The sequence below is a fragment of the Penicillium solitum genome, assembly GCF_028829755.1.
Source record: "Penicillium solitum strain IBT 25940 chromosome Unknown utg000008l_segment0_segment0, whole genome shotgun sequence".
NCBI classification, from domain to species: Eukaryota; Fungi; Ascomycota; class Eurotiomycetes; order Eurotiales; family Aspergillaceae; genus Penicillium; species Penicillium solitum.
This window is the reverse complement of record NW_027072127.1, coordinates 823,465-849,861: the sequence shown is the minus strand read 5'-3', so window position 1 is coordinate 849,861 and position 26,397 is coordinate 823,465. Positions and strand designations below refer to the sequence as shown.

The window sequence follows — 26,397 nt, the reverse complement described above, 5'->3', positions numbered from 1 at the left end:
GCGAAAATCCGTATCTCATATCGTAAAAGTATTAAAAATATGTGCTTCATCACAAGTCGCGAGCAGTTGCTTGAACCAGCATTACTACACAGGGCTGGGGCTCACCCCGTAAACGACGCAGCTATTTAGTACTGGAACACCTTGGTCTCAATTTTACAGCCGACCTTCTCCAAGCGGTCGATATAGTCCTGACCCAGCGTAGCGGGAGTGACAATGCCACCGCGCGAGACCTTCTTGATCTTCTCCTCCTCATTAAGAATAACCATCGCAGCCTCAGCCAGCAACAGTCCAGTAAAGGGGTACATACCGCCGTGGTAAGTGATCTTACCGAAGACGCGCTGTGGCGAAGCACTATCCGCAGTAGCGATGGCATGGTACTCGAGAAGGTCATTTGCCGAGTCCTCTCTGCGCGGGCCAGTGCCAGGGGCAAATACGAGCTTCTTTACCAGCCAGCGTACCGGTGGCAGCGCAAGCAGCGAAACTACAACCAAGAAACCGACGTGGATAGCAACGCCAATAAGGGCGTTACGGACCGACAGGAACTGACGGAAGAAGAAATTCTGCCCGTACAGCTCTGGCATCAGGCTGCTGCTGCGGTGCACGATGCTCATGTCGCAGACACCGGACGGGGAGGTCGTCACGGTACCCAGGTCGCGAATTGAGCGCACGCCGAAAACCTTTTCCAGGATTGATTCACCGGGGATGTTCTTTGGTGGCGGTGATGCTGTCAACGAGAAGGGTGTCATTGTCTTGGATAGCTCGGACATTGAAAAGCCATCGAAGATGGTGAGAACTGTATTCATGGTGCCACCGCTAGGACCGGAGGATCTGTTGCGAATGGATTAGAGACGTGGTTGCCTGTGGATATGGAATTACATACTTCATTTCCTTGATGGTGCTGTTGATCTGGCGGGTTGAAGAGGAGAGGTCCTCTCGGACTCGCTTAACCAGAGACCATGCCAGCATGTCAGCAGGCGCACTCTCAACACCAGTGCAAGGGATTATCTGTCTGCAATTAGCATGAATATATTTGACAGCAATTGGTTGTAGAACGAACAATAGCGCTATTGGCCTTGGCGGTCTCGTGGTACTTGTCAATGATCGACTTGACCCAGGGTGTTTCTCCGGTACTGTAACGATGAGTAAGTCTTCGAATGACTCGGATAATTCCAAAGCAAAGACTTACACATCCACATAGTGAGTTCCATTGACAGCGCATGCCTCCACGACTGGGGTCGAGTACAAGTGGTATGGACCCACACAATTGATAACCAGCCGCGTTTTCTGGGCAAGCTCGTTGAGCTCGGTGGAGTTCAGTTGAACGACCAGGACATCTATAATCACATCAGAGTGAGCATTGAGATACAAAAAGTCGTATACAAATGAGACCATGAGGTTATGTACCTGGGTTCACACGATCTGGGTTCAGAGCCTTCAGTTCCTGAGCGATAGGCTCCATTTTCTGCGCGGATCGACCGGCGATAGCCCATTTCAGATCGGTAGGAAGGTTCTGCACAATGTGCTCTGCGCAAAACCGACCAGTATAGCCAGTTGGGCCTAGCAAGACTAGGTCATACTGTCGGTTGGAAGTCATGGTGGTTGAGTCGATGTGTTTGGAGTCTATGATGTAGTTTGGTAGAACAAGGGGAGATTTCGGCAAATCAGATTCCTTCAAGATACCGTGTGAGATAGGAAGGGGTATAGGCGCAATAGCCACAAAAGAGTCCTTGAAGCTTTACGTAGGACTAGAAGCAACACATGTTACACAATCGAGATTCTACCTTGATCTGGGAACTGCAGATGTTTATATTTCATGGCCGGGAGATATCACGTGACCGGATAGATCGATTAGCCCGAGAAAAGGGGACTGGGGGAAGCGGCTGGTCTCGAACACAATCAGGCCGAATTAAAATAGACATCAATGTACGGAGATAAATATACAATCATTGCACGAGGTGATTTTGTATGATGTAGAGGGGAAATTGGAAATGATATTAGACACCTCAAATAGAAGGCATCAAATAAAAAAATTCTAAACTAACCAAAAGAAAAACCCCAATATCCAACATCAAATCAAACGAATTCTTGGAAAATCCCAAATTCCATCCCAATCATCTCCACCAACACCGTCATCGTCTCAAAATCCGGTGGACCTTGTGGACCTTCGAAACACAAAGTAAGCATTGGAAACCTGAGGCCATCCACTTCCTGACGTAAGCCCACTAACTCAAAATGGTCAGGTGATCGCACGAAGCCAAGAGCCCTAAGCGAGAATCCACAGCACAACCCGCCCTCATTCAAAGCGTCTTTTTTGGTCTCCTGTTGAATACCCATCTTCATCCTCTACACCAGCCAAGATGACGAAGCGCACCAAGAGTATGTGCCTCTTTCTCAAATTCAACACACTGCAAACCGAATTGCTCAATGCTAACTAATTTCCACAGAGGTCGGCATCACCGGTAAATATGGTACCAGGTATGACATTCGCCCATTTCGCGCCTACACGACTGTGATTTCGATCGAGACACAACCGATAGCGAATACTCCTACACGACGACACGGATTCTAACAATTTACCAACAGATACGGTGCCTCCCTGCGTAAGCAGGTGAAGAAGATGGAAGTCACCCAGCACGCCCGCTACGTCTGCACTTTCTGCGGAAAGAACACCGTCAAGCGCAAGGCTGTCGGTATCTGGGAGTGCAAGGGCTGTGACAAGACTGTTGCCGGCGGTGCTTACGTCGTCTCGTAAGTCGCCCATCATCGCAAGGAACGACGCTGTGATCCGACTCGGGGATCGACCTGGGCTCGGCGCACACAGTCGCGATCCACAACGCACAAGACGAGGAAAGATTACTGACAGTTCTATCTTCTCTAGCACCCCCGCTGCCGCTGCCACCCGCTCCACCATCCGTCGTCTGCGTGAGATCGCTGAGGTCTAAATGGGAGGATTGTGTGGTTTCATTTCTCTTTACGGTTACGTCTGAATACCAAAAATGAATGAAAAAAATTCGGGATTACGAATTCTTGTTGCAATCCGCTTCGCACCCGAGTATACCGTATATCGATGTGACTGGTTTTCCAAAGTTCGCCTCGGTCGCTGCCTACCTGATAGACATGTTCACCGGCCCATCCAAGATCCTCCACCTGATTACTTCGACGTTCTGCGACCGTGTGCATCATCCATATGGATGGACTGCCGACCTGCGGTCTCGTGGTTTCTCAGGCGCTGGACAATCACGTAGACTTGACGGGACATGAGTGGATCTTGATTTGGAGGTCACCTGGTCTCAACGTATTGTTTCGAGTATCTGGACCGATTGCGCTCCGGACCATATCTTCGTACTTTCTATGTGCACCTGGACATTTGCACCAGGTGCCTGGGCATACTTCGACCCACATGATGCATACCCTACTCTGAGCGATACTGGCGCCTGGTGATTTGCCCGGAGATCTTACACGATGACTAAGGTGGAAATTGTCCACCTGGGCAAGCCCAGGTGTGATTCGGGTTTCAACTAAATCATGGGCGCCTAATGTAGTCATTTCTCAATTTGTAGATCGGCCACCTTACCTCTCAGGGACTTTGTGTAGTTTGTGTTGTACAAGGACATTGTTGGATGGCAGGATGCCCTCCACATCCGATACTTAAAAGGTAATAGCCATCTGTTTGTTTTTTTTTTAAAAAAAGAGAGCTATAATTCTTTATATTTTGATAATATCGTGATAATATCAATATCGAAGTTCAAACCAATCCAGGGCATGCATCATTCGCCTCCGTCACGTTCCTGCTTTGCGTTAGTCCGGTAATCCGGCCCACCTTCAAAAGGCGCTCCCCACACCTTTCTCGCTTCTACACTTCTCGAGCGCTTCTTCATGGACTTCGCCTTCTCTTATAAATCTGTCGCTCATGTCCGATACCTGTATTGTTTGTTTAGGAGACCTTGGTGAAGGAGCGGGTGATCCTCTTGAGCCTGTGAGCCTTGATTTGAAGGATGGCGACTTCAATGGGCTCGACTCTCAGATCGCTCAGCTACTTCCCTGTGGTCATATCCTACATAATAATTGTTTAAAGCCATGGGTTGAACGGGCAAACAGTTGTCCGATATGTCGGCGCAGTTTCAATATGGTGGAGTTGAGCGATAGTGTTGGAGGTATGACGCCCTCCCCCTTCCTTTGACTTATGACATGGTCCCCTTTAGATTACAAGTACTGACTATATTCATTTGCTATAGGAACTGTTATTTCATCCTACGCTGTCCAGGACCGAACCCAAGTGGCCGAAGTTGACCCTTCTATGATTATAGAATATGTGGAGGATGACTTGACCGATTTTCAACCATGTACAATTTGCGGACAAGCCGACAATGAGGATGTTCTTCTTTTATGCGATGGATGTGATGGGCCTTCTCATCTATACTGCCTAGGTTTGGACGAGATCCCCTCGGGGTCATGGTACTGCCAACAATGCGAGGAGCTACGTGCTCTGGGACCGGCTCCCGAGGTATCAGCACGGCCGTCTCGGGCGATCGAGCAGCGGAGTCGACGAACTAGAGCTCAGCAGAGACGACTGCAGAATCGAACCCAGACGAATTCTCTACATTGGGCACGAGTCTGGCAATCTGTCTGGGATCATTTGAATCTCGACCTTGATTTCCCATTCGATGACGATCGATCTGCCGAACGTGCGATGCAACAACGTCGTCGCGAGGAGGCCAACCAGCGCGAATTTCAAGCTTGGCAACGCCGCTTTGAGGTCGCTGAGCGACAAGGTGGTGGCAGCCGGTTTCGCGACACAGCATCCCTGTTCGATCTTGACCATGCCCGACCATCGCGACCTCGGGTGCCTAGAGTTCCGACACCGGAGCCCGAGTCCCTAGAGGAGATGCGGGCTTGGAACGCTTTCGAGAGGGCACGAGAAATCGAAAACAACCCGAGCGCAGCCAGGAAGCGCAAAGAGCCGACCATGTCGCCGTCCCCGGAACCCACAGAACCAGAGCGCAAGTTGAAGCGTCCTCGGACGAGGAGGCCGCAGGAGCTCGCAGCTCGCGCACAGCAAACTCAAAATGGCGAATCTTCCAGAGCTGCGAGCTCCAATGTACGGCCAAATGGTGATAATCCCACTGGACCAAGCTTCCTGTCCTCACTATTGAAGGAAGTCGAAGACGCACCGAGTCATTCATATGGACCGTCAGCTTCGACATCTGTCGCCCCTACCGACCATCCATCTCCTGGTCCCTCTTCTCCCTCCATCTCCCCCGCCTCATCTCGTTACTCCTCCCCTCTCCTCTCGGCGGCCACACCGCCACCTTTTTCGCGAAGCCGCCCCATATCCCCTCTTCAACTATCATCTCCGGCCCCACCCTCATCTCCTCCGTTCTCTCCCGAAGTGTCATCTGGTAGTCAATCATCGAATGGCGCCAAAGAAGTCAAACCACAACGCCAGCCCGGTCGTCCTCGCTCCCGCATCCCCCAACGAGCACTGTGTTTCGGGGCCTCCCGCTCACCCGATTCATCTCCCACTCGAGCTGGTCCATCCCTCGCCCTCAAAGCCGATATACAGAAAATGGTGGGCACTGGACTAAAACCTCACTATAAGAAAAAGACCATCTCGAAAGAGCAATATACAAACATCAACCGAACCATCTCTCGCATGCTCTACGAGCGAGTTGGCGATAAGGAAACGCTTGAGCCGGATGAACGCACCAACCTCGAAACAGAGGCTAAGCATGAAGTGCAGAATACAATTGATGCACTTAAGATGAAGAGCAAAGATAAGCAGAAACAGCGCATGGCGGCGACCGACACAGACGGTGATCTATAATGACTATACCACGAACTCTCCCCCGCATTTAATGGCGTTTCTTCTCATATCAGCGAATCCTACTCTTTGGCGGAATGGATTGGAATGTACAACTGGCGTTTGATACTTGCAGGCTGTCTTCTTTTCCCCTTCTTCCTCTTCTTCTTCTCCTTCCGCGAGGCATCTGTGTGAGATCTTTTTTGTTCGTAGCACTGCTTCGGTGGGAGTGATTATTGTGTTTTTCTTGCGTGGAGCTAGTCTATTTGCGTTCCCTTTGCTCCATATTGTATCTAAATATCATTTATATTCTGACCGTAGGAGGAGGTACGGCCACTCCTAGGTAGCCTCGCCATCTTTGGTTTATTGGGTCTTTCTATTTCCTAGTTGGGGCTTTCAAGTTTATATGCTTTAAAAGACAATTCCTCGGATAATCTCTGACGGATAATTTATAGGACAGCGACAACTCCTGATTCAATCGGGGGTCGATTTGGCTGCACATTTATGGATAAGTCTAAATAAAGTACGAAGTACACATAGTAAGTGCAAAGATGCTGTCACATGGGACAAAGCTGATTTTGAACAGTGTGATACCACCGGAGTCCGATCTACAAGATATACCGGAATCAAGGATTCTGATCAGAATCGACAGTTTGCAAGGAACAAATTAACAAATTCGCTCTCGCACTCACCGTTCTATCTGTCAAATCATCCTGGTACGCATTTTCATATCCCTCCACCGTCCCAGACTGATCTCGCTTGCGATTTTCAAAAACGCACACAAGCCGATAGATAAGCACAGTGATACCGGCAATGAATGAGGTCACAATAACGACGAATCCCAGCACATAGCGAGGTGCATCATCATCCTTGAAGATCAATGGATCAGTGATGATTCCTAATCAGAAATCAGCCCCAGCACAAGCAAGCCACAAGCAGACGATCAGTCGACCAGCCTTGTCCAGACAATACCCAATATAAACCCCCGACGAAGCAATAGATGGGAATCAGTCTCCAGTCGATTCTGCGGAGAAGCTTTTTCTCTTCTTCTTCTTCTTCTTCTTCTTCTTCTGTTTACGTGCTATCGCCGCTGTAGCTGGCGAGAACCTTGAGTGCCTCATCATTATATAATGTGTTGTGGGAGAGGATGTAGATCCGCTATCGGGCTTCATATAACTAACCGATGTCAGACCGCAGCTCAATCTGGTAAGCTGGTATTGATATAGATATAATGTACAGGTATCTGTCCATAGATCCGGGGGAAACGCGGGGGAAGAATGGAAGCTCACAATTTCTTAGTGCATCTCTAATCATTTTTGAAATTGCGTTGCGGGAAAACCCATGATATAAATCCTTCAGTTCGAAGTATCTTCTGGGCAGACAATCATCGTTATTGATCATGTTACGGATCCGCGAGGGCTACCTGAACTATGCGCCGAAGATCGTCAAATGCATCCCAACAACAAAATACAATATCGAAATGGCAAAGAATGCTGCCGATATACTTGAAGAGAATAGGATCGAGGGTGAAAATATTGAAGTTGACATTGGGAGGTATTCCGACTGAAAACGCCGATTCCACAGCATACTAATCCTGCAGCCATTGGGACTGGATTCCTACCCTCAACAGACCTAGTAACAGGAACTTGATTCAAAGAAGCATTGTTGCGGGTGTCCCAGCAGATCCTAAAGAGTCCCAAAAGATCCTAACTTGTTCAGGGCTGTCGGGGCCGGCGCAGTCCGGTAACGTATGGGTAGTGTAGTAATCTGATGCCCTGTGGGCTGCGCAATGTGGTTGATAAACCAGGGTCCCTTTGGTCCAACAGCGCAACATGGAAGAAACATTGCCGCAAAATGACTTGAGTTTGGCTTAGGTCGTATGCATCATCATGGCAAATCACTGGTGACTTCTCTATACCTGGTTCTCTTTCAAAGTCTGCTTGGCTGAGAAAAATCGGTTGATCATAGGTTGTGAGGAATGCATGTTTCATTTGCATTGCCTCCGTGTACCGAGTAATCTGACTTGTATCGGGTAAAATGCTCGAATCTCAGGCTTAGATCAAGAATCTTACCAACTAGCTTAGGAACGCGCCTGTCTTCCGTGTATTTCAGTCAGTCACCACCCCAGATAAATTATGCGCGCAGGCCCAGTTCAATATTGTTTTCGTTTGCTTATGTTTGGGCTTGGAAATAGAAGCCCCGTCAAAAGAATTAGCGGCAAAACACATAGAATATATGCGGCAAAAAAGGTGTAAATGTGCACTGCGACTTTTTGTGTATAATATGTGATTTTGGAGATCTCTACCCTTCCCGATGCCCTATAGGGCCCTGGAGGCAGTGTCAAGTAATGAGCGTCTTAGATACACGTATGTATATCCTGGGTCTCATCTCGGCTTCATACAAGCGCATACCGGCTGTATAAATGTGGGGTCTCTTCCCCGCAAATCGGGGCCTGTCACACGTGGATACTTCCGGCTTTATCGGTCGAACGCCGGTGCCCAGATGGGAAGGTAACCTATAGCCGCAATATAAGAATGGCCATGTATTGAGGGCTAGGGCGTAATAACCCCAAATAAATCTTACCTTCAGTTTGACAATTCCAATAACACAAGTCGCAAACGTCCTTGAATCATGGGCAGCATCGAAGAACCAAACTTCTGCCAGAAGAACAAAGACCTCGACTACGATGTTCTTATCATTGGCGCCGGACTTTCCGGCATTTACTCGCTATATAGAATGCGACAATTAGGCCTGCGGACGAAAGTCTTGGAAGCCGGCGGGGGTGTAGGCGGAACCTGGTACTGGAATCGATACCCAGGCGCACGATTCGACTCTGAAAGCTATTCATACAATTTCTCATTCTCCCAAGAAGTCCTCGATGAGTGGAACTGGTCCGAACATTTCGCCTCGCAGCCCGAGACACTACGGTACTGCGAATTCGTGTGCGACAAGTTCGATCTCCGTCGAGACATGCAATTCGACACACGTGTTACTGCAGCACATTTCCAAGATGACACCAAGTCATGGCTTGTAACAGATGAACAGGGACAGCAATACACCTCACGCTTTGTGGTCACCTGTATTGGCATTTTAAACAACTACACCCTGCCTAATATCCCCGGAGTCCTGGACTACAAAGGCGAAGCCTTCCACACTGCCCGCTGGCCTGCAGAGCAAGTCGACTTCACAAACAAACGTGTCGCAGTCATCGGCACCGGAGCAACCGCCATCCAAGTAATCCAAGAAGTCTCCAAGACAGTAGGCCATCTAACCGTCTTCCAACGGACCCCGAATTGGAGTCTACCTCTCCGAAATGCACCCCTCACCCCAGAAGAGATGGACGAAATCAGATCCCGCTACCCAGAAATATTCCGCAAATGCGCAGAGTCCTGGCACTGTTTCATGCACGTACCGGACAAGCGAAGCACCTTCGACCTGAGCCCTGAAGACCGCGAAACATTCTGGGAAGAACTGTACGCGCAACGCGGGTTCGCAAAGTGGATGAGCAACTTCGGCGACATCAACACGAGCAAAGAGGCGAATGCGCTGTTTAGCGAGTTTATCGCGAACAAGATCCGCGAGCGCGTGCATGACCCCGTCACGGCGGAGATCCTTATTCCGAAATGTCATGGGTTCGGGACGAAACGGGTGCCCATGGAAACGCGCTACTTTGAGGCGTATAACCAGCCCAATGTGCGCTTGGTGGATGTCAAATCCAATCCCATTGAATGTGTTACCGAATCTGGGATTAAGACGAAGGATGAAGCCTTTGAGTTTGATATGATTGTATATGCCACTGGGTTCGATGCTGTGACTGGGTCTTTTACGGCAATTGATTTCCGGGGTGTGGATGGGGTTAAGTTGAAGGATAGGTGGAGTGAGGGTCCACGTACGTTTTTGGGTCTGTTTGTTGAAAGCTTCCCTAATATGATGATGGTTATGGGACCGCATCAGATGTTTGGGAATATCCCTCGCAGCGTGGAATACGCTGCGAGCTGGGTGGCGCGGTTTATTGAGTTCTGTCGAGACCGGGGGATTACATTTGCTGGGGCTACGGGGCAGAGTGTCTTGGATTGGACGGAGCATGTTCATACTTGTGCGGTTGGATTGCTTGCTAATGATGTCGATTCTTGGATGACTGGTGTCAATAAGAATTTAGCACACAAGCAGAAGAGAATCATTGCGCGATATCAGGGCCCGGCGCCTGGATATCGAAAGCGTGCCGAGGAGGTGGCCACGAGAGAGTATCGGGATTTGGTGCTTGAATGAGTTTTGTATAAGCAACGTTCGGAAATGCTTTTAGTTCTACAGAATATGATTGATGTCAAATATCCCTATCTAAGTGGCCAACAAGAGTACTGGGCTGCGTATGTAGTCTGTGTCCTTAAAGACGTAGGACTTAATAATCTGATTTATCGGACCCAAGATGATATAAGGGATGTTCTAGTATGCTATATTTTGAGATGTCCTTTTAGGTGTCATTTTGGAGCTAAAACGAAATTACTCAAAGAGATTAAAACAACATAAATAGTATTAACTAGTCTATCAACACGACGGCGACTCATCAGCGACCTCGACATAGAAAGACAAGTCATTTCCCTCCTTCATCTCAAACTCGGTAAACCCATTTCCCATGAACCGGAACCGATTAGCACTATTATATTCGATCTCAAAGTCTTCAGGCCGAATATCACTGATCAGTCTCTGGAACAAAATCGCACTACCACCAAACAGTGCAGTAACCCGGCCATCTACCTTGTTGCGCTTGTACCAACTCTTACAACCGCCGGTCCAGACCAAGGTTTTGTGAATCTCATCACCGTATTTCCCAAACGCATCTTCAGCAGCATGCTTCGGTACGACGTATTTGATATCTTCAGTCGCCATCTTCTTTATCCATTTCACGAAGTAATCACCCGTCCAGTTGAGAGATTCAACTAGAGATCCATGTCCGCCCAGACAATTAGGCCCCATCATGATAAAGTAATTGGGGAAGTTGGATGTGGCAACTGAAAGGTAGGAATTCGGTTCGTCTTCCCATTTATCTGCTAAACTCGTCCCACCCTGGCCGACGATTGGATAGCGAGGGCAATGGGAGACGTCGAAACCTGTAGCACAGATTACTGTATAATTTTAGTAACACATTTTTGGGCCAAGTAAACTGATGAGGTTGACGTACCGACATCACATTCGAAGACATTTCCGTCTGCTGTGTGAACAGCATTTTCCGTGATCTTAGTAATCGTGCTATTGCTGAGATTGCAATTTGGCTTTGCAAAGGATTCTAGATATCCTGGCCCTGGAGTGACGCGGCGACAACCGACCTCCCATTTTGGGATCAGCTTCTCGCAGAGATCGGGGTCATGGTTGAGCTTTTCGGCCATTTGCTGTGCGCCAAATCGAACTGCTGCTTCGTTATTTTCGCCTTTGATGAACTATATACCACTTAGTAGGGCATTTGTGGTATTTGGTATTTGCCTATGACATACCAAGCGGAATGCCTTATTAGTGCGCGAGATGATAGCTTTTCTGTAGTCTTTGTGGGCCTCGGGGTCCTGAAACTTCTCCCGCTCCTCTTCCAGATACGCAGGGTTAGCATCATCCACATCGCGTCCTAGGTGCTTTGATGGTGGTACGCGGTAATAAACCCAAGCTGGGCTTCGCATGAAGTTGACAACCTCCGTTCCAGGAAGCTTGGCCATTTGTGGTGTGATTTGAATGCCCGACGAGCCATTTCCAATAACTGCAATGCGCTTGTTAGAGTAGTCGAATTCATGATCCCAGTGCGCCGAGTGAGTTGTGTGGCCTTTGAAATCAGACAATCCGGGAATATCAGGCCACGAGGGATGACTGGAGACTTGGATTAGCTTGTTACTTTTCTCCCAAATCTAAGGGAAAAGCATACACAAGTACACCTTGAGCCGAGATGAGAACATCGCAGTATTCCTCTCGCTGTTCGCCCTCATGCTCAATAATCAATCTCCAGCGCCCGTGATCTTCTTCCCAATAGGCACCGGCCACTCTCGTGTTAAGCTGAAGATCCCGGTCCAAATTCCAATTCTTCACTGTCCGTTTGATGTACGCCTGGATCTCGTCTCCACTGGAGTAAAACCGGCTCCAATCGGGGTTCGGATCGAAAGGGAACGCGTAGATGTGTGCAGGGACGTCGCACTGGACACCCGGATATGTGTTGATCAACCATGTACCCCCGACATCATTCCGGGCTTCATATATCGTGTGATCCACAAATTCTTCCAGCTCAGGAAATCGATGTTGGAATTTATGCGCCATTAAGAGGCCTGAGAAGCCTGCTCCGACGGTTACGACGCGCATTTTGCGTGGTTTATACGCGTAGTCTGTGTTCAGTGGGATAGAGTTGCTCGACGAATTTGCGTTGTTGTGGCCATTTGTAGCGGATTTCGCAGTAGCTTGGTCTATCTTGTAGAATCCGTTGATTCCATTTGTACCTTCCATTTTAGGAATGTCAGGCATTTCGCCATCTGCTGGTGCTGGCACAGAAACAGTCATCTTGGCAATTGATGTTGATGAGCTTCATGTTATTTGAGCCTCGGTGTCTGACTTTATATTGAAAGAAGGAAGAACATGCATGTCAGAGGTACTGCGGGGAGGCGACTATCCGAACTTGGAAAGCCGTCACCCAGAAGATCTCCATCATAGACCATTGGTTATGAAGCCAGCTGCCAGTATGATTATCACAGAATCATAGTATCATCAAAATACCGGCATAGAATGCCAAGTCAATGATAAATTACAGCCGGTAAGAAAGCCGAAGAGCCGAGGGTATCTCGGGGGGGGGGGGGGCTTGGCGGGGAATTTTGCGGGGGGACAGCTTTCCCCGCCTTCGCAATGTGAAGGCAGTATGGCCGATGGTGTAATTTTATACTCTTCATGTATAATTTCCGTCATGTCTGCGCCGCTTTGGTTACAATTCACTGGTACTCAAACCAAACGGAAGCGTGCAGAGCTCGCCTGTGTGGCATGTCATAGCAAGAAGGTAAGTTCCCTAGTTCTCCACGGTCTCGGCAAAGAGGCTAACGGCTGCAGATTAGATGTGACCTGCAGACACGAGGGGCCCAGGGGTATAGGAACTGCACCAAGTGCGAATCCGGCGGCAAAGAATGCCGGTGAGTGATTCTTCCAATGCTTTTCGGGTGTATATGGCCTGACCCGGTTACAGAACGAGGCCATCAAAACGAGGTCGGCCCGCTGCAAGTGTGGTCCCATTGTCACCTCCGGTAACCGAGACTAATTCATGCGTTCAAATAAACCGACATGGCTCTATCCCGGATCATCTTGCTGTTAATCAACCATCGTCTGGACCGCGGGGGGCCGGGTTAGGGAACGATAGCCGGTCCTTGGACTTCCCTAGAGATTTGCTTCAGAGATCTTCCATCTCCCCAGCTCATGTCGAGCAAGCAAGAACTCAGAGTTTCCACAATATCGAATGGTCGCTGGGAGATGACCCATCCCCGGGTCAAGTGCCGCCTGACCCTCAGGGCAGGCCTATGCAAGCCATGACCAATGATTCTCCCGCCACCCAACGAACAGAAGACCACTCGGAGCATAATGATAGCTACCCAATTGGTCATGTATTTTTACCAGAGCTACAAACAAATGCTCGAGCTCAGGAGCGGCTCATTGCTGAACGAATGCCTGAGGTACTCAACCTACCTGACCCAGACCTACAACAAACATTCGCAGAAACATACTGGGAGTACTGTTACACATGGTGTCCAGTCCTAGACCGAGCGACTCTCTCACAAGAGCTCGCTCGATCTCCATTACTTGTCAATGCCCTGGCGGTGGTTGGTAGCAATATCAAACCGCCCATGATTCCACATGATGGACCTGCCGGCTATTACGAACGAGCTCGCACCAGGTTCTACAACGATGAAGAGGCAGATGTCATGACTTCGTTGAAAGCTATTTCTCTATTTTACTGGTGGAGTCCGCGCCCACCAACTATCCTCCATCGCCACTCTTCTTGGTGGTGGACTTCGGTGGTCATCCGACATTGCCAACAGCTAGGTGTACACCGGGAGCCAGCGCAAAACCATCCACTGCGTCAACAGATTGATCTTGGTCTACGGCGTCGAATATGGTGGACGGCATTTGCGCGTGAGCGACTGACTGCTTTGTGTCAAAGTAAACCGTGTGTCATTGACCCCGAAGATTGTACTCTATCAGAACCCACATTGGAGGATTTCTCCCAGGACACAGATAAAACCAAAGCTGAAATCTTCATCTACTGGGTCCGGCTTTGCGCTATAATTGGCAAGATCGCAAAATACCTCGCTCGTTCCAGCGGCGCCGCATCTTCCGTATTCCCAGCATCTCTGGCCCGCGATCTCATCGGCTGGGTGCAGTCGCTCCCTCCCCATCTTCAACTACCGATTGGGTCAGATCGCACAACCCATTTCAACAGAGATGTGCATCAGCTTCATCTTCCGTATCTGGCCGTCATTATCATCATCCACCTTCAGCGATCCTCCCCTTCCCAGCCTCTCCCACAGGCATATCCACCAGCAATACTCGCCGCGTCGTGCATGGCTCGCATTATGCGGGACATTCTAGCACGCGGGGGAACCCGATTCCTGATGGCTATAACAGGATGGTATTGCGGTACGGCATTTATTGCGCTGCTACAAGCTCTTCGAATCGAAGGTCTGGCCAAAAGTGCCAACGAAGATCTAGATATCTTAACTCTAGCCGTGGACCAACTGCGCATCATGTGGCCCACTGCTGCAGTATTCCACTCGGGCTTTGGCCGTCTACGACCTAGCGCTACCGCGCCGGATTTTGACTCGCAACGAGCGCCTGGTCCGGATCTCGGGATGGGTGATGGAACGGTGTATATGGAAATGGCAGATGGCATTGATTGGACTGCCTACTTTCCCTTTGCAACTACCGAGACTAGTGGCATCGCTGGTAGACTGCTAGTTCCACATACCGAGGAGCTTTTCTTTGATGATGATGCCTTTGCTGATGCTATGCTTCAGTTTCAGGATTTGTTTGAGCCTTGCGATACCCTTACTGAGATGAATCTTTTTATGTAATAATGTTGAAGACATCTACACCACTCCCTAGCCTAGGTGGTCTTTCTTGTATTCTCCTTTGTATCATACTACTTCTATTTTACTCTTAGCCTAAACTCATGCAAGACTCACTTTACTGGTGGGCCAATCTTGTGCAACACGTCATTTTCGGCCAACGGCTACCATGTGAGCCTGTGCTCTGCCAAAGTGATTTTCAGCCATCTCCAGGAGACTAACATCCTGGTGAATATGCGGGGAAGCCAAGCCGGCTCCCACCATCGGCTGTCCTTTCTAGGACGTAGCGATCCTAAGCGTACTATCCGTACGCCACCTTTGGATATTTTGACTGACATATCATACATAAGTAGCTAGATGTATATCCTCTTTTAGGAACAAGCCTTTTGTTCTCTTCGGTTAACTATCTCTTCGCTAATTACAGTAATCAAGTCTGATCAGAAGTCATGGGCAGCATGGCACTACCATCCACAATGCATGCTTGGAGAAAGCACAAAGGAAACCCGAATCCAGTATGCTAGCAGTTGTATTTCACAGAATACATACGCGCATCCCTGACTCTTATAGATTTGGGAAGAGCTTCCTTTACCCTCAGCCCCTGTCACGGGATTTCTAGTCAAGCTACTGGCATCCGGAGGTACGATCCAGTTCACATCAAGTTCCGAATTCAAGATCTTCTTTTCTAATATTTCCTGTTCATGATAGTGTGTCACAGTGATCAACCCCTTTTGGACATTGAAGACCGGCCGCAGTTTGATGAGAAATATACACTTGTATGAACATCTCTTCACGGACGGAATATTAAGAGCAAAGTTGACATTTTCTCCCAGGGCCATGAAGGATGTGGAGAGATCATACAGATAGGTGAAGGAGTCACAAATAAACGATTCAAACTGGTAAGAGGATCCACCACTCACTAATATCGAAACGTCACTAAATTTAGAAACCCAGGGAGACCGAGTGGCTCTCATTTCAGTCCCCGGATGCGGGCTAGACACCTGTTCTGAATGCTCGAGGGATTTGGCACAACTCTGTCCGGCTGGAATGCACCACGGAATTGGACAAGACGGCTTCTATGCTGAGTATGTTGCGGTCGATGTTCGCGCCGCGATCCCATTGCCTGATGGTGAGTTTCAAGTTTCTCGTCATGAACCCGCCAAGTACCTAACCTAACTCTGGTCACAGGTGTTGACCCAGCCGTTGCTGCAGTCGCTACCGATGCTGTCACTACAGCCTATCATGGTATTACTCGCCGCGCTGAGGTCAAGAAGGAAGAAACTACTTTCCTTTTTGGACTTGGTGGGCTTGGATTCAATGCGCTCCAAATTGTACGCGCCATTGGTGCGAGAGTCATTGTTTCCGATCTGCGGCAAGAAAAACTAGATGCCGCGCTGAAGTTGGGTGTCCCAGCGGAGGATATCGTTCCAGTTGGGAAGTCGGTGCAAGACTTTGTCAAGGAAAATGGGCTGCAGGGGAAGATTGATACTGTACTTGAATTTGTGGGCAGCAACCAGACTAACCAAGATGCACAACAGATTGGTAAGTATCATCGCTGGATCCCTTAATCTTTTGCTAACACCATATCTTTCTTGAATAGTGCGTCCTGGAGGAAAGATCCTGTGTGTTGGCACCCTTGATCTCATCAATGGATTAGACATGAAGATCGGAATTCGGAAGAGACTAAGCATTATCTTCACATACGGTGGACAGTACCGAGATTTGGTAGAGGTGCTTGACTTGATTGCCAAGGGGGTCATTCAGCCTCAAGTGGAATTGGGCAAGTTACAGGATTTCCCGAGGGTTCTCAAAGAATTGGGAGAGGGCAAGATCAAGGATCGGATAGCATTAGTGTCAGACCTTGTATGAGTGCGTCAGAAGATATTTAATGCATTTGCATCTCATTTGTATCTTTGAGTTTATCGAAGGTTGAGGATTAGGTGCCTCGTGGTTATGTCAAGTTACAGCGGCCTTATATGTTTTTGATGGTCCGTTTAGATGTGTTTTTAAGATGGTTCTTCTCCTTCTCATGTTTTACAGGTAGACGACAGAAAGGTATAATAACCTTTAAACCCTTTGATCGAGGAATGTGGAAATAAAAGAAAGTGATCTATGGATCTATAGGGAGAATAGAGAGTACATTTGAGGAACACCGCTATCTGATCATAATCTTAGGTATTGACACTTGCGCTCTTCGTCATTCCAATTCCTACAGCAGCTGTTGTCCCTGCGTCAACAGGCAGAATAACACCAGTCATCCACCGTGCGTGAGGCCCAGCAAGGAATACAACAGCACCAGCACAGTCCCATCCATTTCCTTCAGTCCCCAATAAGCTTCGCTTCCGACGGGCGTCACGCGCTTCTTCGCTCATACCCTTCCCATACATCATAGGCGTATACAGCATCTAATATCATCAGCTTCGGTTCCATGCAACGGAAAAGGTGAACATACCCCTGGACAGACACAGTTCACACGAATCCCATCAGGCGAGTGATGGGCCGCCATAGCACGGGTCATGTTAACGATGGCACCCTTGGCAGTCGGGTATAGCAGATGAGGTGTACCCCCCTTCAACCCAGCAACACTTCCCATGTTCACAATGCTCCCTTTGATCTCGCCGTCATTTCGACTCATCTCAGGAATCGCATACTTGGCCATTTGAACCATACTGGCAACATTGATCTCCATACTCTTGGCCCACTGCGTCATATCAACTTCCACCGCAGTTCCCGCCGCGCCTCCAATTCCGACATTGTTAATTAAAATATCCAGTCGTCCAAATTGTTCAACTGCGAAGCGCACCGCTGCTTGGCAGTCTTCTTCGGATGTGACGTCTGCACGAATCGCAAGCGCGCGTCCACGACCGGGTTTCGAGTTCACGATTTCAACGGTCTTGTTGGCCCATTCCAGGTTGAGGTCGACGCAGAGTACGTCGCAGCCATCATCGGCAAGGAGGATTGAAATCGCGCGTCCGTTTCCAATTCCATCGCCCAGGCAGCCTGCGCCTGTTACGATGGCGACTTTTTTGGTTAAAGAACGTGATGGGGGATCGGATGGAATGCCGGACTCCATGGTTATTGATCTGATGATTTTGGTTTTCAATTGAGTTAACTTGTAAACTATAACTAAGCAGGTGCGCATACTATCTACCCTTATACCTACTACATCTTTGCTCGTTCACGGCATACCTAAATAGTCCATCTTCATGCGGGGTTACCGAATACTCAGATACGTTGTTACCGGTAGCCGAGCCGAGGTGATGTGGGTAAAGCTGATGGTGACATGTCTCTCAAATAAATGTACCTGGTTATGTTGTACACGCGTTTGTACATGCTGGTGCCCCTCCGTGCCCCTCCGTGAGTGGGTTGCTCTGCCTTTGCAGTGAGCGGGGTTTATTAAATCCGGGTAGAAGATGAAATTCTTGTTTATTTGTCATTTCTTCTTCTATTCTCCCTTCTTCCTTTAGTTTTAGAAATAGCATTACATGTATATTTACCCACAATGGCCGACTTCACTGAATATGGTACACCTAGCGCCGAATGGATCGCCCTCGAGGCGACGCTGCCTGAGCCCCCCAAGGACCTCTCGGTGGAACAATTAAAGGAACTGCTAAACAAGGGGCGTGAGGCAAGCGCCGCCCAAGATATGATCGACGGGCTCAGTGCCGCAGTTCAACTGCACGACTACACAATCACAGCTCGCGACGGCACACCCCTCGAAGCACGCACCTACCGCCCCGTCGGCGTTCCAATCTCCGAGCGCCTGCCCGTTTACGTCCATCTTCACGGCGGCGGTTTCCTTTTCGGGACACTTTCTTCTGAAGACGCCATTTGCTCGCGGATTGTCACCTCACGTGTCCAGAAGGGTACCCCAGTCGTAGTCTTGAATATCAACTACCGACACAGCCCCGAATATATCTATCCCACTGCTTGGAACGACGCTGAAGATGCATTCGTCTGGCTACACGAGAACATTGCCGAGATTGGCGGGATCAGCGAGCAGGTTGTCGTGGGCGGTATTTCAGCTGGTGCATGGTTGACTGCATCGTTGGCGCTGGCGCAGCTGCGTGGCGAGGATAAGCGCTTAGCAGCCTGCCCAAAGATTGCGGGACAGGTCCTCATGATTCCTTGTATTGTACAGTGGGATCACTATGCGCCGAGACTGGAGCAACTCAAGAGTCCTGAATTGTCGAGCTATGTGCAATGTGCCGAGGCTCCTGTCTTGCCGGTGGCTCGAATGAAGTTGTTCAGCGGGCTTATTGGACTTAGCGACACCAAGGATGCTGCTGGAGACCGTCGGATGAGCCCTGGAAATGCCACTGCGGAAGAGGTTAAGGACTTGCCTCCTACAACGTTTGGAATCGCGGGGAATGACCCATTAAGAGATGAAGGTCTGTTTTATGGACAACATCTCGCTGCGAACGGGTGAGTTTGCCATATTCTTCAAAATGTAGGGTATTCAAAAGCTAATCTTCGATCAGTATTCCTACCAATGTTCATGTCTTCCCTGGTGTCCCGCATGGATTTAGGAGGTACAAGCAGCTGCCCGACAGCAAGAGATGGGACGAGGTTATGAGCGACGGCATTGCCTGGGCACTGTCACGTCCTGCGCCTGGTCCGTTTGAGATTAAATCGAAATAGGACGCTAAGTTGTAGGCCGAAGATGGATACATCATTTTGAGATCTGTTAGTGGGGATCAGGATCGGATATCAACTAGAATATAGTCGTAGTTGCCCTGCTAGCAAGTCGAATCAGATATATTCTTTGTACCAGGTGAAGAGAATAGTATAAATTATGAATCATGAGAAAGTGAGATTAATTCAATTCGAATCAAGGAGGCATCCCGAGGTCAATACAAGAAGAAGACGGATATGGACAATAATGGCCCTGCAGGCGATTCGCCGCTCGGACCCACAATGCCGATTGTCCGATCTGGCAGTTCATGTGAGTCTTCCTATATTCATCTACTCTGCTGTTTCTTATTTTCTATTCACCTTCAATTGTCTGATCATTATGCATGTCTATTGTTCACTACATGCAATGTAATTCTAATCCGCTTTCAATCCCGCATTGAAATAAAGGGCGGGCCCCTCCTCTCCGACCATCGCTTTTGCGCAAAGCGTTGCCCCATTTCTTGTGCGCGATTCGGAACTAGAGCTTTTGTTGTGAAAGCTCATATCGTGCCCTTCTATCGCACTCAAGCGTTGTCCTGCGAACCCTCGAAACCCACATACTACAATGCCCCCCTCCGCCTCCACCAACGGAGCCTCCTCCACCCCCGATGCCCTCGAATCCGACCTCCTCGTCAAGCTGTCCGCCAGCAGCGCACTCGAAGATCTGCAGGAAAACCTCCTCGGCTCCCTCCACCGCTTGGGCTGGACCGACAAGGTCACCACCCTCGCCACAGAACTCCTCCGCGCCGGCCGCTGTGAGACCTTCGACGATGTAATGGCGGCCGTGCTCGCTTCGGCAGAGGGTCGAACCCACCCCGCACTGGGGGCCAAGATCGCGAATGGTGAAACTACAAACGGAACAAAAGAGACCAACGGTGTCAAGAAAGGCAACAAAGTCAAAGACCACCCACATCCATACGACCCTCTGAAGTACATTGAAGAAATCGATGTCCGCATTCCGGAGACTGTGGTCGACGAGGGTGTTCGTGGATTAAAAGATATTATACGAGAAGTGGCCGACTTGGAAGGCGAAAGTGCGCCCAATGGCGACAAGAAATAATGACAGACACCAGGCGCTGGGAAAGCAGCATTTCAAAAATGCGATCATGCATGGCGGGTTCTTTCTAAGGAGTACAGATTGTTTCGGCCTGCATCAAATTTCATGGGTTTACATATGAAGTCTACGGGCGCTCTTGCATTTGAATAGACAACCAATTCATGGGGTTCTGAATATCCCCTTTTTCGAAATACTGCATTTTTCCCGTACCTGGAGCTTTGGCTCTTCCATAGCTCTTGATGACGCAGTTGGTACTCCAGCCCTGTGCCCCACAATGTGTTTTTGATTATCTTTAATCCCCACAGATCGGATGCTCTTGTGAACCAGTATGGTTCTAGCATAGACTTTGTCTCGTCGGATTACTTTTTTCGGATAGCCGAATCAAGCCCTTCGGTTGAAACGCGGGGGGTGCCGGGCAAACTCCACGGACATTAGCCCGAGCCTGAGAATAAAGGGCCTAAAATCAGGGATAGGTGTGAGGAATTAATATATGACAGTTCCAATTTGCGGATCTAGCAAGAACGCAAGTCTTTAGAGGCTAAATATCAATGTCGATATACCTCAAATACCTCGTTATGAGTACACCAGCCCCGTGGATTGGACCATTCCACCAAACCGGGCAGATTCAGTTTGTAAAATGCAATATCACTTCCTAGGATGACCAAGTACAAATGTATGATGCCGCGATTACCAACTCTCCTCGCAACAATTGCGATATTGTCATAGCATCAGCTGTGCCTCTGGGGACGACCTATGACCTTTGGATGGTGAGACATCAATTCTACGCCATGCCTCCAGGGGTAATGACTCGTCTCTGTCCTATTTTGACACCTATCAACGAGCCTGCTGTCAAGCTGGAGCTCAACGTAGTCAATATGAACTTGATTGGCACATTTTATACATGGAAACTGGCCATCCACTATTTCCGTAAGCAAACTGGTACCGAAGACCGGGACCGCTGTATAGCTTCATGGATTGACTCGTCGGTGAGCTTTATCTCGGGCAAATACATACGGATAATAAGGCTTGCTAGCACAAGGTAAGCTAGCAATCGAGCAATAGTAAATATGGGCTGAGAGGTCTGATGCGGAAAGCCTGTCGGAACTCTCATGAGCAAGATATTCGAATTTACTATGTTGCTCCGTGGTACAGATCCTTTAGCAATTATAGATCAATCACTAGCAGTACGTAGCTATCTCAGAAGCGCCATTCGATCCGCCGCTGTGTACCCGATCACAGGCCACTCAGTAATGATCACTCCCAAATCTGTTTCCAAAGAGGGAAACAAAACGTGCTGACATGGCAGATCACATCGAGGACGGGTATCTCAAGCGCACCTAAAAAGTTCAGCTTGGCATTATCAAAGATCAATAGGTGCCTAGTAGTCGGAGTCAAGGGATGTAGAGGGAGCCACAAAGTTATAATTATTTGTGTAGGTGCTTGGCAGGTGGGGTGAGTAACAAATTCAATTGTAATTCCAAAGATATTGAGTTCAAATGTTTTATAGAAATAGATCCTGATTGGACCGAATGGACCAATTTGACGGAGAATATATCCCACCTAAGTACTACATAGTTAAGTATTTGATGTCGTCGTATACTTCCTTGAAGTACTAAGGTTCCAAGGTTCGAGTGTTACCCCGTTATGAAGAGTCCAGGCCCAGTCACGTGAATCTCATTCTCATCAGAACGGGGGTCCTCTTCGCCTAATCTCGACCTTTTCTCTAATGCTCCTAGATCTCCGTTTACATTTGACTTCAGGGAACAGAGACGTATCATTCGCTTTCACCGGTGGCCTTGCTTTCCTCCAACCCCCCTATCCCGCCGTGGCCCTGAACCGCCAACCTTCCCCGCTTTGCTCAACTTGTTGATTGCCGCGTACTCGCACTCGACGACAACACCCCTCCTCGGAAAGGAACATCGAGAACATATTCGACCGGAACACGAGAGACGCAATACAGCCCCTGTCTGGTCGAAGATCTTGCGAATCAGCTCATGTTCGCCTTGAACCCTTCGAGTCTCGACGTCCCCTCGTTCCGCCCGCGCTTTCTATAAAATAGAGCATTCGGCGCATTACCGCCGACGCCCATTTTGTTTGTCTTTGCTGGCCCTAGTACCTCCACTCTGGCGGCGGCGCCTGTGAACCCCTCATACCGTTCATCTCTACTTTCGGTGAATATTGTCTTGCCACCAAAGATCCCCCGTCATGTCTCTCCACACCTCCTACCACGCCGACTCCGATGCGGACGATGAGTACGAACGCAGTGTCATAACTTCACCACACCTTCACGTCGACTCGGAATCTTCTCCCACGGACTCCTCCATTCATTCATCAGAACACACCCCGACCAAATTTGGACATCCGATCGATGGTCCTCGCTCACCGCGAACACTCATTATAGAATGGGGAGTCGATGAATGCCAGGAATTTTTGACATCGCTTGGATTACTGCAATATCACGGTACATTTCGAGGTGAGCAGACTTCTTCGGGCATATTTGGTTTGCACTATTTACTAACCATAATCTATGACGCAGAGAACGGGATTGTCGGTGAAGCCCTGATTGCCCTGAAGCATGAGGAGTTGAAGGAAATGGGCATCAGCAGTGTGGGACATCGACTGACGATTTTGAAAAGCGTGTATGAAATCAAAGTCAAGCAAGATGTTCCCCTCGATGCAGACCATTATATTCCACTCAGTATGTTCTCAGACGTCCCGGTTTAACTTCACTTCTAACCCATACTTGCAGCGGCGGACCAGAGTATGAATGAAACTGCAACACAAGAGGATCTCGCGCGTTTAATCAAATCGATTCAAGTCCGAGACGAAAAGCTCATGTTGGTTGAAACAGAGTTGCGCCGAATCACTGACGATTACCGGCGATTGCGCGAAGAAATCCTACCAGTGATCAAAATAGTAAAAGATCGGTCACATCCATTGCCTCCGCCCTCTTCGCATGGGCAATCTTCAGAAAATTGGCACGACAGTACGGCCACTCTCACGTCAACCCCCCAACCCACACTCACCCAGGAACTTTCTTCATCGTCGAAAATTGCGCGGGCTTTCTCCAAACGCATTCATCCTAACGGTGCCACATCCAAAAACAACTCGCCAACCCATCCTCCGCCTTCGGGCTATGATGGACGCTCTCATCACGACAACCTTAATCCGTCAGCTTCTGGCTTGGCCGCTTCATCCCATTTGACATCCTCAATGAATGGAGGATCACAACTATCACCTGGAATTCCTTCACCGACATCGCCTCACCACCACCACCACGCTCACCCTCAGACACTCAATCCACGATCATATACCCAACCACTCTCCAGCGCAAACCGCAACACAGGATATGATTATGCCGAACAGACCCCGACAATACAGTCTAGAGACCGATCCACGCCGAGTCAGCTTTCAGCATCCCGTGCGGAGACACCATCCACTGCATCACGTCTTGACCCACGACTTGACAGGTCTGACTCACGGGGTGGTGGCGGTGGCGGAGGCGGAGGCGGAGGCGGCAGCGAGAATCCAAATAGCGTGGAAATCTTCAAGTCATTCCGAGTCTCTTGGGAAGACCCTTGCTACAAGGTCCTACCGGCTGCTCTTAAGAAATACAACATCAACTCCGACTGGAAGAACTACGCCCTTTATATTGTTTATGGGGATCAAGAGCGGTGTCTGGAATTGCAGGAGAAACCCCTTCTCTTGTTCAAGCAGCTAGAAAAGGAAGGCCGGAAGCCAATGTTCATGTTACGGAAGATTCACATGGACAACCCTTCAGGCACCCCGGGTCCTGGTGCATCAGCGCCTAACAGTGCTGGCTTCAACGGTGGCCAACAAGGACAAATCAATCTTCCAGGCGGCGTGCTCTGATATTTCTCGAGGCCAACCTTCCCTCTTTTGATGCACGCGTGTCTGTGGCTTGAGATACCCAGTGACTTTCGACTGCGTGTTGGATTATTTCTTCCGTTGCATTTGATTTTGTAGGCCCACTATGTCATGTTGGTTTCGTCGGTGTTTGGTGTGCTATTGGAGAGCCGGTATACCGTATTCGGGGAATGGATTTATGGGTGACATTGGCGTTTTCTGCTTCTCTTGGCGGCTTCGATTCCAGACTCGTCCATGTCCCTTGCAGCATTGTGCATCAGCCTTTTCTTTTTTTTTTTTTACTTCTTTCAAGATATCCTTGACTGGCATAGGACCTTCGGTCCGGTGTTGTTTTTTTTTACCATAGCATAGTACATACTGAGCTTGTACATGAGATTCCCATTGTTTATTCACATCTGCAGAATTCAATTTTATGTCAGTATTTTCAGTGACTAATTATATGCTACAAACTTGTATAAAAGGACTTGCTTCTCAGACGCTGAACTATTCACAACTACTGCGTATTAATTTTCAAACATAGTTTGATACCCGTGCACTACTGGATTCATTACTTGCTGTAATAACGTCCCTCCACTACGGGATTATTCATACTTTCTTACGAATATATCTAGGAGATTGTGATAATCATGAGAAGCAATTGTATTAAAATCTATACCAAATCACCTAAAGTGATTTAAAGAAAAGGAATGTGACGTCCTCCCCACAGCCAACGCTAATAGGGTACCCCGAAAGATACCCTAGCACAGCTATAACGTGTTGTATAAAGAGGAACGCCTTTCTATACTCTCCAGGGCCGGGAACGGAAGAAAACCCATAAAGGCCGAAGCCATCGGATAAGCCTCAGCAAGCCACAAAGTGGAGCCCCGTGAAGTTGATAGAAAAGAAAAAAGAAAAAAGAAGCCAAAAGAACGGGCGATGCGGTTGTATTTATTCTTTTTTTTTTCTACGCTAGAGCTCATTGGGCCTCGGTTAAATGGTTCTTCCGAGTGGATTTTATATCCACTAAAAATATCAGAACTCCCTCTCCCCACCACCAAAAAAATACAAAAAAGAAAGAGGTCGTGCCCGGGATCGAACCGGGATTGCTGGTATCAGAAACCAGAGTGATGACCATTACACTACACAACCTGAATTGATGATGGCAGATTTGAAAGTTGACGCTATAAGCCTGGAGTGAGACTAAAATCTCGACACGGACTCAATTTCCTCGCTAGAGCGGGTGCTTTTCCCGACATGCTAACTAGTTCAAACTGGATTTAGTACATGATCCAGGGTTCCAGGTTTCATTCTCTTTCAGGGTGTTTCCAACAAAGTGCTTCCATTCCCACAGTTCATTCACCAATTCATTTTTTGAAGGTCGCCGTTTGGGGCTTTTTAGTGCGGCTTCCATGGAGAGGTACCCAAGGCCGCGCCGCGTTAAAATAGAAGATATATAAATCTCGAAAGAAAAAAAAAAAGACGAAGGTAGTGCCCAGGACCACTGGATTGGCGGAAGATTTATCCTCGGAATCTGTAGTGATGAACCTTTACCCTACATAACCTAAGTTGCTACTCCGTAGACTAGTTATATTGAAATGAACATTGATATATTTAAGTTCAGATAGAATACTACTCTGCTATGGTTGAGGTAGATATTTGTTTAGAAAAGCCATTGGTATATTCACTTACTTATTATAGCTTGATAGGGAAATTCAGTGCCATCTATCAAAGGGGATAGCAGTATTCTGCATTTTGGACATCGAGGCAGTGCGACTGTCAAAAGTATGTTAATTGCAAACGCTATGCTTGACTGAATCAGAGAACAAAGAAAATACCCACGGATTTTCCTATGAACGGCTTGCTGCTGAGGGTAAATGAAAAGTTGCTTTTTTTGTCGCTAGAAATACACACTGGACATTAATACTAGAAAA

General features: G+C 48.5%; 14 protein-coding genes across 14 annotated transcripts; 10 read left to right on the top strand and 4 right to left on the bottom strand.

Moving 5' to 3' along the window:
- Positions 1-125: 125 nt before the first annotated feature.
- N7455_009591 (saccharopine dehydrogenase family protein) lies at positions 126-1,594 on the bottom strand (the record flags this gene model as incomplete). Its single annotated transcript, XM_040954601.2, has 5 exons — positions 126-828; positions 881-1,005; positions 1,058-1,130; positions 1,187-1,334; positions 1,405-1,594. The coding sequence occupies 5 exons, from the start codon at positions 1,592-1,594 to the stop codon at positions 126-128; spliced, it is 1,239 nt and encodes a 412-aa protein (XP_040814778.2).
- A 658-nt stretch (positions 1,595-2,252) lies between these two features.
- N7455_009590 (60S ribosomal protein eL43) lies at positions 2,253-3,053 on the top strand. The gene is made up of 4 exons (XM_040954742.2): positions 2,253-2,376; positions 2,445-2,475; positions 2,584-2,748; positions 2,879-3,053. Exons 1-4 carry the CDS (start codon positions 2,358-2,360, stop codon positions 2,940-2,942), a joined length of 279 nt encoding a protein of 92 aa, XP_040814791.1. The 5' UTR covers positions 2,253-2,357; the 3' UTR covers positions 2,943-3,053.
- An 803-nt stretch (positions 3,054-3,856) lies between these two features.
- On the top strand, positions 3,857-5,958 carry N7455_009589 (putative PHD and RING finger domain protein). Its single transcript, XM_040954683.2, has 2 exons — positions 3,857-4,154; positions 4,236-5,958. The coding sequence occupies exons 1-2, from the start codon at positions 3,911-3,913 to the stop codon at positions 5,822-5,824; spliced, it is 1,833 nt and encodes a 610-aa protein (XP_040814832.2). The 5' UTR covers positions 3,857-3,910; the 3' UTR covers positions 5,825-5,958.
- A 468-nt stretch (positions 5,959-6,426) lies between these two features.
- On the bottom strand, positions 6,427-6,696 carry N7455_009588 (uncharacterized protein; the record flags this gene model as incomplete). Its single annotated transcript, XM_065606242.1, has 2 exons — positions 6,427-6,435; positions 6,493-6,696. Coding segments are annotated over 2 exons (213 nt in total), but the record flags the coding sequence as incomplete, so codon positions are not given.
- Positions 6,697-7,199: 503 nt separating this feature from the next.
- On the top strand, positions 7,200-7,563 carry N7455_009587 (Metallo-hydrolase/oxidoreductase; the record flags this gene model as incomplete). Its single annotated transcript, XM_065606241.1, has 2 exons — positions 7,200-7,354; positions 7,401-7,563. 2 exons carry the CDS (start codon positions 7,200-7,202, stop codon positions 7,561-7,563), a joined length of 318 nt encoding a protein of 105 aa, XP_065460204.1.
- An 868-nt stretch (positions 7,564-8,431) lies between these two features.
- Positions 8,432-10,069, top strand: N7455_009586 (flavin-containing monooxygenase; the record flags this gene model as incomplete). Its single annotated transcript, XM_040954577.2, has 1 exon — positions 8,432-10,069. One exon carries the CDS (start codon positions 8,432-8,434, stop codon positions 10,067-10,069), a length of 1,638 nt encoding a protein of 545 aa, XP_040815022.2.
- A 276-nt stretch (positions 10,070-10,345) lies between these two features.
- Positions 10,346-12,328, bottom strand: N7455_009585 (flavin-containing monooxygenase; the record flags this gene model as incomplete). Its single annotated transcript, XM_040954690.2, has 4 exons — positions 10,346-10,923; positions 10,980-11,235; positions 11,290-11,650; positions 11,706-12,328. 4 exons carry the CDS (start codon positions 12,326-12,328, stop codon positions 10,346-10,348), a joined length of 1,818 nt encoding a protein of 605 aa, XP_040814854.2.
- Positions 12,329-12,725: 397 nt separating this feature from the next.
- Positions 12,726-14,877, top strand: N7455_009584 (uncharacterized protein; the record flags this gene model as incomplete). The annotated part of the gene is made up of 3 exons (XM_040954755.2): positions 12,726-12,815; positions 12,866-12,945; positions 12,999-14,877. 3 exons carry the CDS (start codon positions 12,726-12,728, stop codon positions 14,875-14,877), a joined length of 2,049 nt encoding a protein of 682 aa, XP_040814938.2.
- Positions 14,878-15,317: 440 nt separating this feature from the next.
- On the top strand, positions 15,318-16,737 carry N7455_009583 (zinc-binding dehydrogenase; the record flags this gene model as incomplete). Its single annotated transcript, XM_040954638.2, has 7 exons — positions 15,318-15,383; positions 15,439-15,508; positions 15,577-15,644; positions 15,702-15,767; positions 15,823-15,997; positions 16,057-16,410; positions 16,469-16,737. 7 exons carry the CDS (start codon positions 15,318-15,320, stop codon positions 16,735-16,737), a joined length of 1,068 nt encoding a protein of 355 aa, XP_040814970.2.
- Positions 16,738-17,004: 267 nt separating this feature from the next.
- N7455_009582 (SDR family NAD(P)-dependent oxidoreductase) lies at positions 17,005-17,941 on the bottom strand (the record flags this gene model as incomplete). The annotated part of the gene is made up of 2 exons (XM_040954544.2): positions 17,005-17,273; positions 17,321-17,941. 2 exons carry the CDS (start codon positions 17,939-17,941, stop codon positions 17,040-17,042), a joined length of 855 nt encoding a protein of 284 aa, XP_040814978.2. The 3' UTR covers positions 17,005-17,039.
- Positions 17,942-18,370: 429 nt separating this feature from the next.
- Positions 18,371-19,509, top strand: N7455_009581 (alpha/beta hydrolase; the record flags this gene model as incomplete). The annotated part of the gene is made up of 2 exons (XM_040954717.2): positions 18,371-19,293; positions 19,350-19,509. 2 exons carry the CDS (start codon positions 18,371-18,373, stop codon positions 19,507-19,509), a joined length of 1,083 nt encoding a protein of 360 aa, XP_040814851.1.
- Positions 19,510-20,107: 598 nt separating this feature from the next.
- Positions 20,108-20,602, top strand: N7455_009580 (uncharacterized protein; the record flags this gene model as incomplete). The annotated part of the gene is made up of 1 exon (XM_040954627.1): positions 20,108-20,602. The coding sequence occupies one exon, from the start codon at positions 20,108-20,110 to the stop codon at positions 20,600-20,602; it is 495 nt and encodes a 164-aa protein (XP_040814799.1).
- Positions 20,603-21,270: 668 nt separating this feature from the next.
- On the top strand, positions 21,271-21,897 carry N7455_009579 (uncharacterized protein; the record flags this gene model as incomplete). The annotated part of the gene is made up of 2 exons (XM_065606240.1): positions 21,271-21,638; positions 21,792-21,897. The coding sequence occupies 2 exons, from the start codon at positions 21,271-21,273 to the stop codon at positions 21,895-21,897; spliced, it is 474 nt and encodes a 157-aa protein (XP_065460203.1).
- A 437-nt stretch (positions 21,898-22,334) lies between these two features.
- Positions 22,335-24,472, top strand: N7455_009578 (adaptor protein STE50; the record flags this gene model as incomplete). The annotated part of the gene is made up of 3 exons (XM_040954582.2): positions 22,335-23,072; positions 23,136-23,297; positions 23,349-24,472. Exons 1-3 carry the CDS (start codon positions 22,805-22,807, stop codon positions 24,470-24,472), a joined length of 1,554 nt encoding a protein of 517 aa, XP_040814877.2. The 5' UTR covers positions 22,335-22,804.
- Positions 24,473-26,397: the final 1,925 nt, after the last annotated feature.

Bases quoted from the DNA above. Each gene is read 5' to 3' on its own strand.
- N7455_009590 (XM_040954742.2), top strand. The intron at 2,476-2,583 runs GTATGACATTCG...ATTTACCAACAG, and splicing joins ACCGGTAAATATGGTACCAG to ATACGGTGCCTCCCTGCGTA. The intron at 2,749-2,878 runs GTAAGTCGCCCA...TATCTTCTCTAG, and splicing joins GGCGGTGCTTACGTCGTCTC to CACCCCCGCTGCCGCTGCCA.
- N7455_009589 (XM_040954683.2), top strand. From the start codon at position 3,911: ATGTCCGATACCTGTATTGTTTGTTTAGGAGACCTTGGTGAAGGAGCG. The intron at 4,155-4,235 runs GTATGACGCCCT...CATTTGCTATAG, and splicing joins GTTGAGCGATAGTGTTGGAG to GAACTGTTATTTCATCCTAC.